Source organism: Ambystoma mexicanum, chromosome 9, assembly GCF_040938575.1.
Source record: "Ambystoma mexicanum isolate Mex_15411 chromosome 9, UKY_AmexF1_1, whole genome shotgun sequence".
Classification (NCBI taxonomy): domain Eukaryota; kingdom Metazoa; phylum Chordata; class Amphibia; order Caudata; family Ambystomatidae; genus Ambystoma; species Ambystoma mexicanum.
In genome coordinates, this window is record NC_090931.1 from 1,464,797,194 (window position 1) to 1,464,814,755 (window position 17,562).

The 17,562-nt window shown below is 47.8% G+C and overlaps 1 protein-coding gene across 1 annotated transcript in view; it reads right to left on the reverse strand.

Annotated features, from left to right (window-relative positions):
- LOC138489220 (uncharacterized) overlaps positions 1–9,355 on the reverse strand; it is a 69,505-nt gene extending 60,150 nt beyond the window's left edge. The window contains exon 1 of the mRNA XM_069616897.1: positions 9,056–9,355. Coding sequence (XP_069472998.1) covers positions 9,056–9,073 — 18 coding nt within the window. The 5' untranslated portion in view covers positions 9,074–9,355. The remainder of the gene's footprint in view (positions 1–9,055) is intronic.
- Positions 9,356–17,562: the final 8,207 nt, after the last annotated feature.

The following is a 17,562-nucleotide window of genomic DNA, read 5'->3' on the forward strand; positions in this document are numbered from 1 at the left end:
CAATGGTTCAACAAGCCAGTTTAAATTCACAACCCTCTGAGTCAAGCTTTTGAAGTTGAGCTCCCGTACCTGTAATCATCAGCTCGGTTTTAATGTTTTTGAGGGCTAAACCACTTTCAGACATCCAATTCTGGATAAGTGAGAAAACCGAATTAATGACTTCAGTGTCTCCGATATAGTCACCAGTCAAAGGTATAAGACTCTGACTATCATCTGCATAATTTGTATAAAGTACCTCATTAGCTTCCAGCAGATCAAAAAGTGGCAGGGTGAAGATATTAAACAATGTGGGCAACAAGCAGGATCCCTGAGGGACCCAACAAGTCACCAGAAAAACCTCAGCCATGAACTCCCCAGAGAACACCCTCGCCGATCGGTCTGATAGGAATGACCCGAACTAGCTAGCCGCCGCAGGCGAAAAACAGGCAGAAATTAACAAACTAGATATCAGCAGTGAGTGATCAACGAAGTCAAACGCTGCTGTCAAATGAAGCAGCATAAGAAGTGTGGTGCCACCATTCTCAAAAACCTGAAGCATATTCGCCTTCAAATCCAGCAAAGCCGATTTGAAGCACTGCCTATGAGCACTGCGAAAACCAGACGGTCATCTGCCCAAGATCTTGTTCCAGACAGAAAGTCCCATATTTGAATATAGGCCACCCTATCCAAGATTTTCAACAAAAACTGAGTATTAGTGATAGGCCTATAATTCAAAGGGCTGTTTGGATCAAGTGTTGGTTTTTTAAGTACGGGTGATATCCATACCTGCTTGATACATGGGGAACAAAGCCTTCCCTAAAGGGGGTATTAATGAAGTTCACAACCAAAGGAATAAGTTGTAGCGGGAAAGCCATCTCCCTTACAATAAGTGGGCTTAAGCTGTAGCATAGCGGCTAGTACCACCGATTCTGTTACCACGCCAAACTCAAACAAATAGCCATGCTTTCAGAGCTTGGGAACCAATATTTGGTTGTGACCCCTCACACACTATAGGTTTGCTCCCAATAGTGTCCTGAATTTTCCTAATCTTGTCCACCATAGCACCCTGATCTGAAGTACACCACCAATTGTCTTTAGTAACAGATGAGGTAACTGGACAAGGATCTTCAAGCTTGACTGGAAGGTCATATTTGTTCCAATTTTGCAGTGAGCTGGTTTTAGTCAACAACACAAAAGAATTCCCCGTAGCTATTTTTAATTCCTGAATCTCAGGTGAAAACCAAACTTTAACATTCTTGTTCATAACAGAGCGTGGTTTTACCAGAGCCTCTATATTCATTGCATCAAGCACCATCTTCTGATCAGCCTCAGAAGTATCAGAAGTATCCAACCTATTCAGAGTAGTTTCCAAATGGGGTGCTAATAATTCTGCAGAGAGACCACTGACATTTCTGGAAGTAATACGAATACTTTCACACTTAAACTTCCTACACTGTGAAGCGTGAGCAATCTTAAAATATATCAATGGATGGTCAGGCCATGGGAAAGGGCAGAAAGAGCAAGGTTAAGATCCCCCAAAATAACAGTTTTGGTTGAAATCTTGAGAGGGCACCAACAAATCACATACTTGAGAACAGAAATCTTGCATTGTAGAGGGGGTTGATATAAAAGAATTAAAATAACAGTAGTATTATGGTCAGCTACCACCTTGACTTCATGTAACAGCAAGGAGGCCTCATATATAAGGACCGCTCCACCACCCCGACCTGATAACCTAGCAGCTCTGAAGATCTTATAGCCAGATGGAATAGCAAGCGCTGGGCCGGCTGCCTCATGCAGCTAGGTTTCAGCTAGGTTTCTGTCACAGCGCATACATCAATGTGCTTATTCACAATAAAGTCAGCAACCTCTGTTGCACGTTTGATCAAAGAACAAGTGTTTAGCAGTACACATTTAGGCATTTTGTTGGGAGTCAAGCTAACACAAGGTGACACTTGGACATCCACATGGTGCCCAGATCCAAGATCACTTCAGATGAAGGATTTACTACTGACAAGGGGACAGCGTTACAGACAGCCAGGCATTGGGATGTCACTAAGGAGGCCCCCGCTATCATATCCTAGTTGGCACCAATAGTAGGTGAGCGTAATAAAAGCATATCAGAAGAAGGCTTAAAGGCCACCGCGCGATAGCGCTCCACAATCTCAACTGACCTCCCAGTTTTTGGAGTAAAATTGCAAACATCCAAACATTGGGGTGTCACTAACAAGACCTTCTCTATCCTATTCCAATTAACTACAGTAGTAGGTGAAAACCGTAAAATCTTATCAGAGGAAGGTTCAAGGGCCATAACGTGATGTCTTTTTTGAATGTACCACCTTCAGGGCGGGGATAAGCTCTCTTGTAAAGACTTTCCCTGGTACATAAGATCAGGGTTGGCTAGGGCAAGCTGACCAATCAGGGCCGAGGGCGGGAAACTTAAGTAGGGGACAGGAAACAGGAAGTATGGGTTAGATTGGAGCGCGGCGTGGGGCTAGGTTGAGACGAGAGAGGGAGCCGAGCTAGACACTCCTCGAATGGGAACTAGACACTGTGGAGGGACGCTAGCAGAGGCCCGTTCCTCTAACAGGAACTAGAGACGGTGGCTCTGTTGCAGGGGAGAGGAGACTCTCAGAGAAGGCGGACCCAGGCAGGGCGGAGCAGTGACTGGGTGGAGGGTGCTGGGTTCGAGGAGGAGGAGCGGTCTCTGGAGTCGGATGCAAGGAGTGAGAGTGCTCAGAGGAGGCGGTAAGAATGGGTAAGGGAAGGTTGGAAAGAAAGGGGGGGTGGAGGAGGAGGAGGCAAAGAGGGGGAAGGCATCTTCTGTGAAATTTACACCTGTGGAGGGGGGTAAGGAGGGAAATGAGGGACGGCATCGCAGCAGATCCCCTCAGAGGGATGATGAAGGGGGGCTGGTCCGGGACATCTCAGGGTCGGGGGCTCCAGAAAAATGTGTTTTGGAGGGGCTGGAAGCCTCAGTGAGCAGTATGTCTGAAGAGAAGATGCAGTCTGATAGTGTGTGGAAGGTAGTGTTGAAACCTGAAAATCGTGACAAGACATTTCTGGGGGTGAATCCGACGGAGATTGCTAGATGGTTGAAGGCAGCAGTGGGAGATGTTTCCCGGGTACAAGTGGTGGCTGGGGGTCGGTTGTTGGTGGAGGGGTCGGATGCTGATAGCAAAGCAAAGATTCTGGAGACGCATTGTCTGGGTAGGCATGCGGTAAGAGTGTTTGATCAAAGTGGAGTGTTTTGTAAGGGGGTGCTGTATGGAGTGCCAGTGGTTATGAGTATGTCTGAGGTGGAGGAGCAACTAGCGGGAGTGGGGGTGGTGGAGGCGTGGAGGTTGGGGAGGAGGGATGCACATGGGGATGTGGTGTCTACAACTGTGGCAGTGAGATTTGAGAGAACGGAGTGTCCGGAGGTGGTGGAGATGGCTTATCAGAGGTATTGTGTGAAAGCATATGTGGCAATGCCATTAAGGTGTTATAAATGTCAACGATTTGGACATGTGGCGAGAGCATGCAGGAATGAGAGACATTGTGGGAGGTGTGGTGGAGAGCATGATATAAAGGAATGTAAGGTGGGGACTCCGGAGAAATGTGTGAATTGTGGGGGGGAGCATTCTTCCGCGTTTAGGGGATGTGAGAGTTACAGGGTGGCGAGAGAAGTGGTACAGGTGAGGGCGGCGGAAGGTCTGTCTTATGCGCAGGCTGTTGCAAAGGTGAAACCAGTACGGGTAGTGAGTGAGGTGAGTGAGAAAAAGTTGGTGGTGGATGAGGTTGTGGGAAGAAAGAAAGTGCTGGGTGAAGTGAAAGGTGTAGAAATGGTGGTTGTTCCGAAAACTGAGTTTTTGTGTTTTATAGTGAATGTGCTGGATCTGGTTCAGGGGAATACGTCTATCAGTTCATCAGATCTTACGAAAGGAGTAGTGGAAGCTGGGAGGAGGTTTTTGAATGTTGTAGATGTATCAGAAGAAGATGTGTTTAAGAAGGTTGCTAAAGTGCGGAAGCTGAGTGGGGTGCCGGCATGAGGATTTTGCAGTGGAATGCGAGGAGTTTGTTGAGGAATGGACAGGAGTTGAAAGCCGTGTTGTGTGAGGAGTTGAATGTTGACGTGGTTTGTATTCAGGAGACGTGGTTGAGGGGTGATTTGAGATTTGTGATACCAGGTTTTGAGTTGTTTCGTAAGGATAGGTTGGAGGGGAGAGGGGGGGGTGTGGCTTTAGCAGTTCGAAAGGGGTTGATTGCAAGGGAGATTGTGGTGGATGGAGCAGTAGAGGCGATTGGGGCAGGGATTCGGGTAGGAGGATCGGAAGTATTGGTGCTGAATTATTATAATCCGTGTGAGGTGGTGGAAGTGGGTGTGTTGACTGGAGTGATAAGAGGACATGTGGGACCGTGTGTTTTGTGTGGCGATTTTAACAGTGCCAACACGTTGTGGGGTAGTGATAGGACAGATATGAATGGAGAATTGTTGGAAGACATGGCGGATGAATTGAGTCTGGTATTGCTGAATGATGGGACGGGTACGAGGTTGGATGTGAGGACTGGGAAGCTGTCGTGCTTGGATTTGACCTGGGTGACTGCTGCAATTGCAGGTGAATGTGATTGGAAGGTGCGTGAGGATGGAGACATGGGGAGTGATCATTCTGCTATTTTGGTAACTGTGAGGGGTGAGGTAGGGATCAGGTCACGTATGACTGGGAGTCGGTTGAATTTTAGGAAGGCTGATTGGGAGGTGTACAAAGGAGTGTCGGGATTTGATTGTTCCAAGGGGAAGAGAGGGGGGGTTGGATGAATGGAATGAGCATCTGGTGCAGGGAATGAAAGCAACGTCTGTGGCAGCAATTCCGGAGGTTGAGAAGGGGAAGGGTGGGAAGATCGAGGTTCCTTGGTGGTCGGTGGAATGTTCAAGAGCAGTGGCGGCACGAAAGAAGGCTAGAGCAAGAGCGGTGAGAACGGGAATGTTGGTGGATTTGGTGGCATATAAGAAGGCTAAGGCGGTGGTGCAGAGGGTGATTAGGGAAAGAAAGAGAGGATATTGGAGGGGCTATTGGGGTCCCTGGGGAGTGATTCTGGTGTGAGTGAGGTTTGGAAACAGTTCAAGCGGATGTCCGGATTAATGAGGTCGCAGGGTGGTATGTCTGTGTTGTTGAAAGGAGAAGAGGTGATTAGTGAGGATGGGGATAAGGCGAATTTATTGGGGGAATATTTTGCGGGGGTTCACAGTTCAAGGAACTTCCCAGAAGAGGTGAGGATACGAATGGGTGTGGTAGAGGAGGAAACGCGAGAGGTGGTGGCGAATGTTGGGCCTTGGGAGGAGCAATATGAGGTTTCATTTTCGATGGTAGAGTTGAATGGAGGGATTCGGAAGGGGAAGTGGTCTAGCCCTGGGGTGGATCGAATTATGTATGTATTTTTGGAGAAGTTGCCTGAGGAATGTAAGTTGGAGGTATTAGCGTTGTTCAATGAGATCTGGAAGAATGGAGTTTTGCCGAAAATGTGGAAAAGAGCGATTGTAGTGGCGATTTTGAAGGGTGGCAAGGTTCCTACAGAGTGTAAGTCATATAGACCGATTGCGTTGACTGTTGTGTTGTGTAAGGTTATGGAACGGATGGTGGTTGAGCGATTGGGGTTTTATTTGGAGTCGAATGGATGTTTGAGTGACTTTCAGAGTGGGTTCAGGAGGAATCGGTCGGTGGCTGATCCATTAGTGAGATTAGTGACTGGGGTGGAGGAGGCATTATGTGATGGAGAGTTGGTGGGAGCGTTCTTTTTGGATTTGGAGAAGGCGTATGATATGGTGTGGAAGGGAGGGTTGTTAGTGAGACTGTTGGAGATGGGTGTGAAGGGAAGAATGTTTCGGTGGATCAAGGCATTCGTGGCAGATAGGACATTTCAGGTGAGAGTGAGGGGGGTGCTGTCTGAAGTTTGGAAGATGGAGAATGGGACACCGCAGGGGAGTGTGATTAGTGCGATGCTGTTTAATGCGATGGTGGATGGGTTGATTCGAGCTTTGGCGGGAATTGGGTGTCAGGTGGATTTCTTCGCGGATGATGGTGTGGTCTGGGTAGGAGGGCGGTGTTTGTTGTTGGTACAGAGACGGTTGCAAGCTGCGATTGTACGCATGGAGGAGTGGTGTGGGAAATGGGGTTTCTCGGTGTCTGTGGATAAGAGTGTGAGTATGGTGTTCTCAAGGAAAAGAGTGCAGCAGGAGTTGAATTTGGTTTTGAAAGGTGTGATGGTGAAGAGGGTGGAAGAGTTTCGGTACTTGGGGGTGATTCTGGATAGAAAGTTGAATTGGAATATGCAAGTGGATGGTGTGATGGATAAGTGTAAACGCAGGCTGAATTTGTTGAGGGCGGTGACTGGGAAAGAATGGGGTGCGCAACAGAAGTGTTTACGAATGTTGTATAAGGGGTTGATTTTGAGTGTGATGGATTTTGGGTGTCAGGGGGTTATACGTCGAGTCAGAAGTTGCGGTTAGATAGAGTACAGGCGAGGGCATTGAGAGTGTGTTCGGGTGTGATGAGGTCCTCCCCAGTGAATGCGGTTCAGGTGCTTGTGGGAGAGATGCCATTGGGGTTGAGGAGGGATGCGTTAAATACGAGATGGTGGGTGAAGTGTAGTGCGAAGAGTGTGGCTCATCCAGTGCGTGAATGTTTGAAGTATAATTGGAGGTTTGACTATTACAGGGATCGGTGGAGGAGGAAGGGGGGCACTTTTGGGTTTCACATGTGGGAGAAGGGAGTGCAGTGGGGTGTGGGTGACTTGATGATTGTGACAGATACGGATTTGGAGAGAAGGCCGAGGTGGATGATGAGATCTCCAAAGGAGTTGGCGAATGTGGTATCGAAGAAGAGAGGTATGCGGGGTGAGATCAAAGCTTTGGGTCAGGAGTATGTGGCAGGAAAGGAAGGATACAAGGTGTTTACGGATGGTTCAAAGGATCCTATGTCTGGGAGAGTGGGAATGGCGTATTATCTAGAAAGCATTGGGGAGTATAAAATAGGACGAATGATGTGTCTATTTGTACCGCTGAGTTGGTGGCGATTGCATTGGTGATTGACAGGGTGTATGAGTTGGGGTATGAGAAAGTGGTGGTGTTCTCAGATTCATTGAGTGGGTTACAGGCGATTGTGGCAGGGGATGGTGATAGGAAGGATGTGATTTTGGACATTAGGATGAAGATTGATTGGTGTGTGCGCGGGGGTATGGATTTGGCGTGGGTTCCCAGTCACAGTGGCATTTTGGGAAATGAGTTGGTGGATCTGGCGGCGGGTGAGGGTATGAGGAGGAAAGCGATTGATGTGAGGTTGCCTTTGAGTGTGGATGAGGTGAAGGCTGTGATGATGAGACGGGTCCTGGATGAGTGGCAGGAGAGGTGGGTGAATGGGGTGAAGGGCAGGTGGATGTTCGGTGTTCGTGGGAAAGTGTCGGTGAAGGTGGATGCAGGGAGTTCAGAATGGAGGAGGTGATGCTGAATCGGTTGAGGATAGGTCATGTGGGGCTGAATGACTGTCTATTTCGAATAGGGAAGCGTGAATCAAGGGACTGTGCGGTGTGTGGGGTGCCTGAAACGGTGGGACATTTTTTGATTAGGTGTGAAAGACATGTTACAGAGAGAGAATTGATGAGTGTTTGGTTGACTGCGTTGGGTGTGGCTGAGCTGAGTGAGAGGATTATACTGGGAGGTGATGGGGAGAGAGGCAGGAGGAGGAATAGTGTGATGTTGGATTTTGTGAGGCAGACAGGGAGGTGGGAGGAGTTGTGAGCTTAAATGGAGCCAAATAATAATTAGTGGGTACGGTGCACATCATCCTATAGGATGGGGAAGCGCCTGCGTGGGTCCGCCCACACTTCCGATAATTAAGAAGAAGAAGAAGTATGGGTTATAAAGGTGAGGTCAGCAGTGGAGTGGATCAAGATACCACGTGGAGGCGCTGTGAAGAAATGTGAGACATTGGTGTAGAGTGCAAGGGTACTGCAGAGTGAGTGTGCGAGTTTGTGCGGCAGGTGGATAAAAGTTAGTATAAGGAGTGGATGTGAAGTGAATGTTACTGGATGAAAGGAGGCTGTTTGTATAGTGGAGTGGCAGTAGGGTAGTAGTAGTGGGAGCAGCATATTATTAGTGGAAGGAGGGGAGTAGTAGTGAGAGGAGGAGTTGTAGTAGAAGAAGTGTTAGTAGTAGTGGAAGTTTTAGAAACAGTGGGAAGAGCAGTAAGATGAGGAAAGTAGTGAAAGGAGAAGTAGTGGGAGAATAAGTGGTAGTGTGGTAGGCTGACGGATAGTAGTAGAGTGGGAGCTGAAAACAAAGGGTTAACATGAAAGGGTGAAGGAAGGTCGAGTGAAACATCGGAGAGAAGGAAGAGGTAGAGTCAAAAGGCAAAGTGGGAGTGCACGTGACCGGTCTTAGGCAGAACCAACAGATTGGGTGTTCCCAACTCCCCAGAGAACACTAAGCAGAGCTAGAGTAGGCATATTTAGGAAGTCCCTGGGGGAGACAGTGAGCCTGCGTTTACGGAACCCACCCTAGCATAAGATCCAGAATTTAGACAGTAAGCGTTGGTGGTCTATACCACCAACCAGCGGTTATGGACGCATGGGCTAGGGTGGGCATAATCCAAACGCAGATGAGAGAAAGAGGGGAGGCCCTAGCGCCATTTGCCCCAAAGCCATAGCTCTCAACCTTTTTTGTCAGCAAGGCGGGTGAAAACACCCGATTTTCTTTTTGGCGGGTGAGAGGCCCATAGAAGTGAATGGCCGTATGAAGGACTTGGCGGGTGATTCATCTGCTTTCAAGGCGGGCGACACCCGCCAAAAGCGGGTGAGTTGAGAGCTATGCCAAAGCCCCTGGAACAGCCGGAAAATCAACCCGATCAAACTGCCTGCCTTTCATCAGTGTTGTAAAGGACCAGCCCATACCTCCTGCGTTATAACCCGGAGACTGCGAGTCTCAGTCTGGCTTTGTGGGTGTCTGTCACTATCTGTATATGCCCACTCCATCGCAAATGTGACTTGGCCAAGGCAGCCCAGAAGGCTCCGAATGTACGTCCGCGTACACGGCCACACTCACCTGCTCTCCTGCATGCATGCCTGGCGCTCAGAGATCTGTTCTCCATCTCAGACATGCTTTTTCATTCAGGACTCCCTCCCAGTCACACATAAGGTCCACTCCTATCCATGCACACACAACTCGGCGTGCACAAACATATTTGTTGGACAGTAGCTACGGAGCGGATTACATGGCGCACAGTGGAGACAGCAGGGGGTACACACGCCCACATAGTTAAATGGCGGCATGGGCATCCAGGCAGTCATTAACCCTCCCGCGCGCCATGGAACACAGGGGGATAGCAGTTTGTCGTGGCCTAGTTTATTTAATTCCCAACTTCAACTGCCCAAGCCCGCCACCCGACATATCCCGTTTCTCTCAACGTCACGTCCCCTTTAGCCCACAACCCGCCCCCTCATAACCATGGAGACGTTCACGTGACACAGTTGGGAAGCTGGAGGGGAAACGGCGGTGACGCCAGTATGCATACGCACGTGTCCAAATAGAGAAGTGTATATGTTACCTATTGTCAGGCACTTTTAACCGCTACCCTGTGGCGACAAGGATCGTGTGAGGGCCTGTGTGGCGAGAAGGCGGTCGGACTTTGTGTGCTGGCAGGAGAAAGCTGAACTAGGCCTGCAGAGGGCCGAGAGGATCGTGGTCTACCGTGAACACGAAAGTAAACCGGAGCGGGAGGTGCATGCTGGGATTAATACTCAGAGGAAAAATAAAAGGTAAAGAGAGAAGGACTGAACTGAGTGTGTTACATAAATTGGGCACACAAGGGTGCCGTTAGACCATAAAAAGGGATTAACTACAAACTTAATGGTGAATTTGTGTCACAATGGCCAGCTATGAGCAAGTCCAACCACTGCCACTGTTTTTAGAAACCGGCTACACTCCAGTAAAACTACTTTAAAAAAATGATTTTAGAAACAAACACAACAACCAAAATCAACTGAACAGTGAGTTCCAATCTGTACGCATATAGCTTCATGTTTAACCACTGTTGCCCGCTCCTCCTCCCCCCTGAGCTTACTCTCCATCTCCTACTGTGGACGTCGCCTCTAGGGGCGTCTCCTTCCCTTCTCCCTCCATAGAATCTTCTTCGTCAAGGGCAGTTGAGGTGGAAACCAGCAATGTAGCAGTTAAATACCTCCAGGCCCTGAGTGTCTCTGCTTCTTCTTCCCTCCGCCCCCTATTGGCCGCCTCACTCCATACCACTGTTTCAGCGTCTACCCATTTCTGAAGGTCGCGCCACCATACGCCCGCTCTCGGTCTACTGGTTGCTTTCCAGCCCATGGCGATTCTGCACTTGGCCAGTGTGTAGGCCAGGTCCTTTAGTTTGCTAACATGCACCAGCTTACGAGGTCTAGAAAATCCCCCCCCACCAAGCATGCCCACACAGATTCCACATTTAGTTTAATCCCCTTCTCAGATAGGAGGGGGCCACCTCCTCCCAAAACTTTCTTATTTCAGGGCACGGCCAGAACTTCCTCCTCCCCGCACTTGGGGCAAATTTGTATCCCGGAATTCTTGAACTTAGCAATCCTCAGGGGGGTCAGGTACGCCCTATGTGTGATATATAACTGGATTTGCTGCAGCCGCACATTCTAGATACCTTCTTGTGATATCTCTGGACCCTTGCCCATAACCCGTCATTCATGGTGACGCCGGCTTCCTCTTCCCAGTCTCTGCGTAGCTGGAGCACCTCCTTCCCCACCCTTGACATCATCAGTTCGTAGATCCGGGAAACTTCATGACCACCCACCGACACATCATAGAATGTTTCTATAACCACATTGGGCGGCTCCTCTAACACTATTTCTGACCATGTATCCTTTACCTTTCGCACCAGCCTAGTGTAGGCGATATATTGTCCCTGATGTAAACCTGTATCGGACATTAGTGAGTCAAACTCCACTGCCCTACCTTCTTGCCAGATATCCCCCAGCGTGGCTATACCGAACGGCTCCCACTGCTTACGGAGTATCAGTCTCAGCGGCACACCAACCCCTTTGAACGCCACCTACGGCATTTGTGGGGAACATGGGGTCGGGTTCCCCATGATCCGACATGCCCTAAGCCAGATCTCTCATCCCAGGTCTAACAATTGCACCTTCCTGACCTGCTGTGGCTTCGGCACCCATATCCATTCTTTCAAGAAGAACGGGCCACACTCAGCTCTTAGTAGTCTGGACTCTGATGTGGAGTCTTCTGATAGCCATTTCACCACATAATGTAACTGACTGGCCAAATAATAAATCTCGAAGTTGGGCAATTTAATACCCCCGCGGTCATATTCGTTCCGAAGCTTCCACAAGGCTATTCGGTTCCTAGTATTGTGCCATACAAACCCTCTGCACAAGCTCTCGAGCTTAACAAAGAAGCGCCTTTGGTATCATGTATGGTATGTTACCGAAAAAGTGCAGCAGCCTAGGCAACACTACCATTTTCAGCAGCGCCACTCTCCCCATCAGGGCCAGGGGGAGCTTGGCCCAGAACGTCATACTATTCTCTGTTTGCCAGTGCCTTCTCTGTGTTATGCTTATATTCGGTTTCAGTTGTATGATATATATCAATCCCCAGGTATCTGAAGGTTCCGGTCACCCATTGTATCAGCAGCACCGACAGCTTCTCTTGCAGTATCCCTCTTTATCTGCCGAGTGGGAATAGACACGACTTTCCAGGGTTCACCGTTATGCCTGACAGGGCCGCGTATCTCACCAGCAACTCCAATATGTATTGTAAGTTCTCCTCTGGATATCTTAGATATAGCAACACATCATCAGCATACATCGATATCAGGGTTTGCCCTCCCCTTGTGCTGATCCCCACCTCCCCATATTGCTGTCTCAAATATATCACCGGGGGTTCCAGAGCCAAAATAAACAGCATCGGGGACACGGGCATCCCTGTCTAGTCCCCCTCCCAAGCTGCCATTGATCTGAGACCACCGCTCCTAACCTGGGCCAATGGTGCATTGCCAACAGAGGGGGGATTATTTCCATCCTGTACGTTTTGTAGAACTCATTCGGGAGTCCATCCGCCCCAGGCGCCTTACTAGTAGGTAGTAACTTGATCACCGCCTCTAGTTCCTCCTCTGTGATCGGAACCTCCAGGGCCTCCCTCTCGGCAGTCCGCAGCTTGGGAAGGCCGATGTCCTCCAACGTTTCAGCTGCTTCCTCTCCCTCCTCCTGCCCTGCGTCTTCATACAGATGCCGGTAGAACTCTAGAAAGCCCCTATTGACCTCTTCTTGGGTATCAAGCATTTGTCCATCCATTCCCCGTATTGCCCTGATTGTTTGTCTGGGTGCCTCTTTTTTATAGAGCCTAGCTAGAAGCCTGCCCTGTTTGTCTCCTCCTGCATGCTGTCTCTCTACGTATTTTTTATAGCTCAGATTACATAGTCTCTCCCAATGTTCCCCACACTCCTGTTGCCACTGTCCCACCCTCTCAGCCTCCTCACCCTTACGCATCACCCCCTCTATCTTGGACTCCGTTTCCTGCAGTTTCCGCACTATTTTCTCTTGCAGGCCTTTGGAGCTAGATATCGCCGCCCCCCTCATCACCACCTTGAATGCCTCCCATACTGTGCCAGCTGAGACTACGCTACCTGTGTTGTGATCAAAATATTCCACTATTTCCTTCCGCATATCCTCTCGGAATATGGCATCTTTCAGGGCCTCAGCCCTGAGTTTCCATGTGGGGATCCGTGCCCTAGGTGGCATGTGCTGCCATATGACAGTTAGAGGCGTGTGGTCCGAGAGGACTCTTGCTTTTTATTCCAACCCCCCCCAGTTCCCCCATCAATTCTGGCGTAACAAATATATAGTCCAATATCGTGTATAAAGTTATGAGGGGCAGAATAGTGTGAGTACTGCCTGTCCCGCAGATGATGCATCCTCCACACATACATTAGATTGAAGTCTTCCAGTAGGGTCAGTAAGGCCCTAGCAGCCGGGGTGGGTTTATCAATCTTCACATCTGATCTATCTACCTTGGGGTCTAGTGTGCAGTTAAAGTAGCCACCCCATATGACTGCTTCCCCCCAAGTATGGACCAATTTTGTTGTATAGGTTCCTAAAGTAACCCGTGGCATCTTGGTTGGGGGGTGTATGTGTTGACAATGATCAGTTCCCGGTTTTGCACTAACCCTTTAATCAAGACCGTCCTCCCGTCAGGCTCTATGGTAGACTGTATCAATTTGAAGGGGACATGCGGTGCCACCCACGTAATAACCCCTCAATCGTATGCTGAATATGTCCATGTACATTCTTAGAGTTTTCATCTCCCACCACTTAGCTAATTCTGACAGATTTATTATTTTGCCTGAAGCGCATTCCACATAAGTGTTTTCCAAAAAGAAAATTTTAATAAATATTGCAGCAGCCGCAATACTCACTTAAGGGTGCAGCATCCAGGCAAACAACAGTTTATTATTTGCACTTAGAAATCGCCTAAAGAGGAAGTAAAAGCCGAAAAGCACTACAAAAAGTTAAACAAAGCCCTCCACGCATTGGATGCTTTACGGCCCCGGTGGGGTTCCGGATAACACAACATCCGTTGACCCCACTGTGGTTCCTTTCCATTTCCTCACCGCCAGTTCCTGTTTCTCTTTAGTCAAGTGAGTCTCCTGCAGTAAGGCAATGTCGACCTTCTGTCTCTTCAAGTACAGCATAACCTTATTCCTTTTTAAATAGCTATTGAGCCCCCTGACATTCCATGTGATTATCTTGAGGTCTCCCATCCTATCCGTATCCTGTCTCGCCCTTCTCTTCCTTCACCTCCCACAATAGGATATTGGTATAAGCTCGCCCACCCCCCTTAACATCACTGCAAACCCCCCAACTCCCCACCCACCCCCCGTCACAGCCATCCCCAACAATTGCCCAGCTCCATCCCTGGATCTCAGGCCGACCCGCACCTAGTCCTTTCTCGGCCTAAGCCGGTACTTGGATCACAGCGGAGGGACACACCTTACTATCGGTATGCCGACTACACTAACTTCTAGGGGTAAGGTGCCCTGATCCTGCCCTCCTGCATCAATGCTGATTTATTACGCACCTTTCAAAATACATTGCCAACATCCTCGTCTCTGTTGAGTGCAAGGGCTGTCTTCTAAGCCAGTTCGTATTGGCGCCTCTTACTGTACATCTGACAAGTCTACCAGTGATGCAACTTATTTTGTTCATTCTGGTCCTGGCTATTCGCATCCTCTGGACAACCTTGTGTGTCGAGCCAGTTCGTAGCCTCTTCGGGTGTATAACAAAAAGTTTTGTTCCTGTGCATGATTTTCAATTTTGCCGGGTATAACAGCATGTATTTGAATCCAGACCCTCTCAGCCATTTCTTGACAGCCACGTAGTGGAGTCGTTGTCTTTGTACCAGCATGGTGTAGTCTGGGTATGCCGTTACCGTTACCAACGCCCTGCTTATAGTTCCTCCTTTATGAAAGTACTCCAGGATCTTTTCCCTGTCTTTATAGTTCAGGATTTTAGCTATAATGGCGCGTGGCGGGGCTCCTGGTCGGGGCCGTCGGAGCTGGGCCCTGTGCACCCTTTCAACCATGAAGCCTTGAGTGAGCACTCTCGCCCCTATTTCCTGCAAAAGCATGTTCTCCACATAGTTTGTCGGGTCCGTGCCTTCCTCCCCTTCTGGTAATTCAACCATCCGTATGTTGCTGCGTCTCGCTCTACCTTCTGCTTCTTCCGCGTGGCTCTCCAGGTCGCGCACCTGCTGCTGTAGTATGTGTATCTCCTTGGTGTTAGTCGCACCGACATCTGCGTTGGTCTTCACTTTGCTTTCCAAACCTCCTGTGCGTTCTGCCAGTGTCCTCACATCCTGTTTTAGGAGGTTCACATCCACACTGACCGTGTCTATTTTAAGTTCCAGGGCGGTATTCAATTCCGCTTGGGCCGCATCCAGTTTGTTACTCCATGAGGCCTTCAGCTCCGATATAGCTTCTAGTATTTGGTGATCATCTCGCTGTGGGGCAGACAATCCCTGTGTATAACCTTTTGCCGGTGCAGTGGCATCTGGCGAATGCGGTGGTTTGGTCGAAGATGTCAAACGTAGGTTGCTTCCCTTTAATCTTGGTCCCCTTGGCTGCCATCCTTATCACCGTCCCAGTGGTCTCCCTAGGATTTTGTCTCTGCGATGCCCTGCAGCACGGTCACCTATAGTCCCCTGGTTGCGACGCTCCAGGGCAAAAAGTCTCCACGCCGGCTGATGGTGCATGAGCCTCTTGTGCACTTTGCTTTGTCGCCCGTGGGGTTATTAGTGTTGCCCACTGGATATCAATGTCAACTCTCCCAGGTGCGTGTCCATACTTGATGCTCTGGGCGTGCCGCCACTCCACTGTTATGGCTCCGCAATGTCACCTGTCATGTGGTAACGTTCATGCCACGCTCGCTGTCCATGCGCGGTGCTCTGGTTGTCGCGCCCCTAAACTGCGTTGTGGCTCAGCGGGGCAGTTCGCCATGTGGTGTTGTTTGTGCCATGCTCACAGGTGCCATCTCCAGGCTGCGCCTTCAAATGACTGGGACCCCCACTGCCTCATGCAGCTCTGCAACTTTCACAGCAGGAGACCTCTGTGTTCCTACCCGTACCCCTGCCGTGGCTGTGGGCTAGGGTTCCTTCCTTAGCGCAAGCTCACACACCTGTGGTGGCACCCAGGTTATGCCTTTGGTGGCAGTCTCTTGTCTCACCTGGACAGCTCTCATGGCCCCCCAACCCCTCTATTTTCCGGGTTTGTTGTGTTATCCGGAACCCCACCGGGGCCGTAAAGCATCCAATGCGTGGAGGGCTTTGTTTAACTTTTTGTAGTGCTTTTCGGCTTTTACTTCCTCTTTAGGCGATTTCTAAGTGCAAATAATAAACTGTTGTTTGCCTGGATGCTGCACCCTTAAGTGAGTATTGCGGCTGCTGCAATATTTATTAAAATTTTCTTTTTGGAAAACACTTATGTGGAATGCGCTTCAGGCAAAATAATAAATCCGTCAGAATTAGCTAAGTGGTGGGAGATGAAAACTCTAAGAATGTACATGGACATGGGAAGAATCCCACGAGGGTTAAGGATATGTATTTTTCCATCCTTTGAGGATGAAGATATAGAAGATTTGCAGGATTGGGAGACACTACTTACAAAAACTTCAAAAGATATGATGATCAGAATTATAAATCATTCTGCAGTAGCACATGAGAAAGCATTAGAAGAAATAAAAGTTTTAAAAGAAACAATTGAAAAATTAAATCTTCCTGAAATAACATTAAAAAATTATCAGATACTGAATGATTATCTGAATAAATTTACAGAAGAACTGAAATCCAAAAAACAAAAAGCATTCTTAAGGGATAAAATTGATTATAAGATTGGAAGAGTCTACACGTATATGATATAAAAGGGAAAACAACAGCATTCTCAAAAGTATATTCAAAAACTAGTAAAAATACCAATACACAATCAACAACTACTCAATCTACAGATACAGAAACGAACAGTGAAATGGAAAGAGAAACAGAAGAAGTACCAAGTACATCAAACAAAACACAAGAATTCAATTTTTTAGAGGAATTTCGCAGACACAGGTCCATTACAAAAACAAATTTTCAACGAGGGATAATGAATATAAGAGGCATGAGATCAGGGACAAGCGAAAATATATCAACCAATTTACCAAAAACAAGAGAGGAAAAAGAGGAGGAACGAAAAAACAAAGAAGGTGGACAAAAAGGAATGCTAACCAGATCACAAGACAAAAGGACCAAGTGAATTTAGTAATGAATTTAACTGGACAAGAAGTGGACAAAACAACTAACATAGTGTTAAATAAAGGACTAAATTACAGCCCATCAAACAAAGCGGACTACTTTCATACACAAGTGGATCTGTTCAAATTTTGCAGAAAATTGAAACTGAAAAAATACTTTGCTGAAGTAATGAACAAAAATGAAAAAAAGGCAGAACAAGACATTTCTTCACTTACGGTTGATATTGTAGAAGGAACATTGAACATCATGAACCTTACTGAGGAAAATTATACTACAGAAATGTTTCTCGAAGAACAAAATATTAATCCTTTTCAAACAGAAGAATCTAATTTGAAGTTGAAATCAAAATGTATTCCTAAAATGACAGAAAACAATGTGATAGATGTTTTTCAAAAAATGGTCAGTGAAGACCTGAGACAAAATTATCTAAAAAATAAACCTACGAAGTTTAAACATAATCTATCAATTAAAGAATCAAAAGCTATTGACACCCTTGCCAAAAACAAACAATGGGTTACCAAAACGGCCGATAAAGGAGGAAATATTGTGCTCATGCAAAGAAAAGATTATATAATTGAAGGAAACAGACATTTCAGTGACAGGAATTGCTACTCCATACTCCGAAAAAATCCAGTTAAAGAACTTCAAACCCAATGGCATCTGATGATTAAAAACTGGGAAGAAATGGGCTTACTTTCATAAGATGAATATAACTATCTAGACAACACCCACCCAATAATGCCCATAATATATTT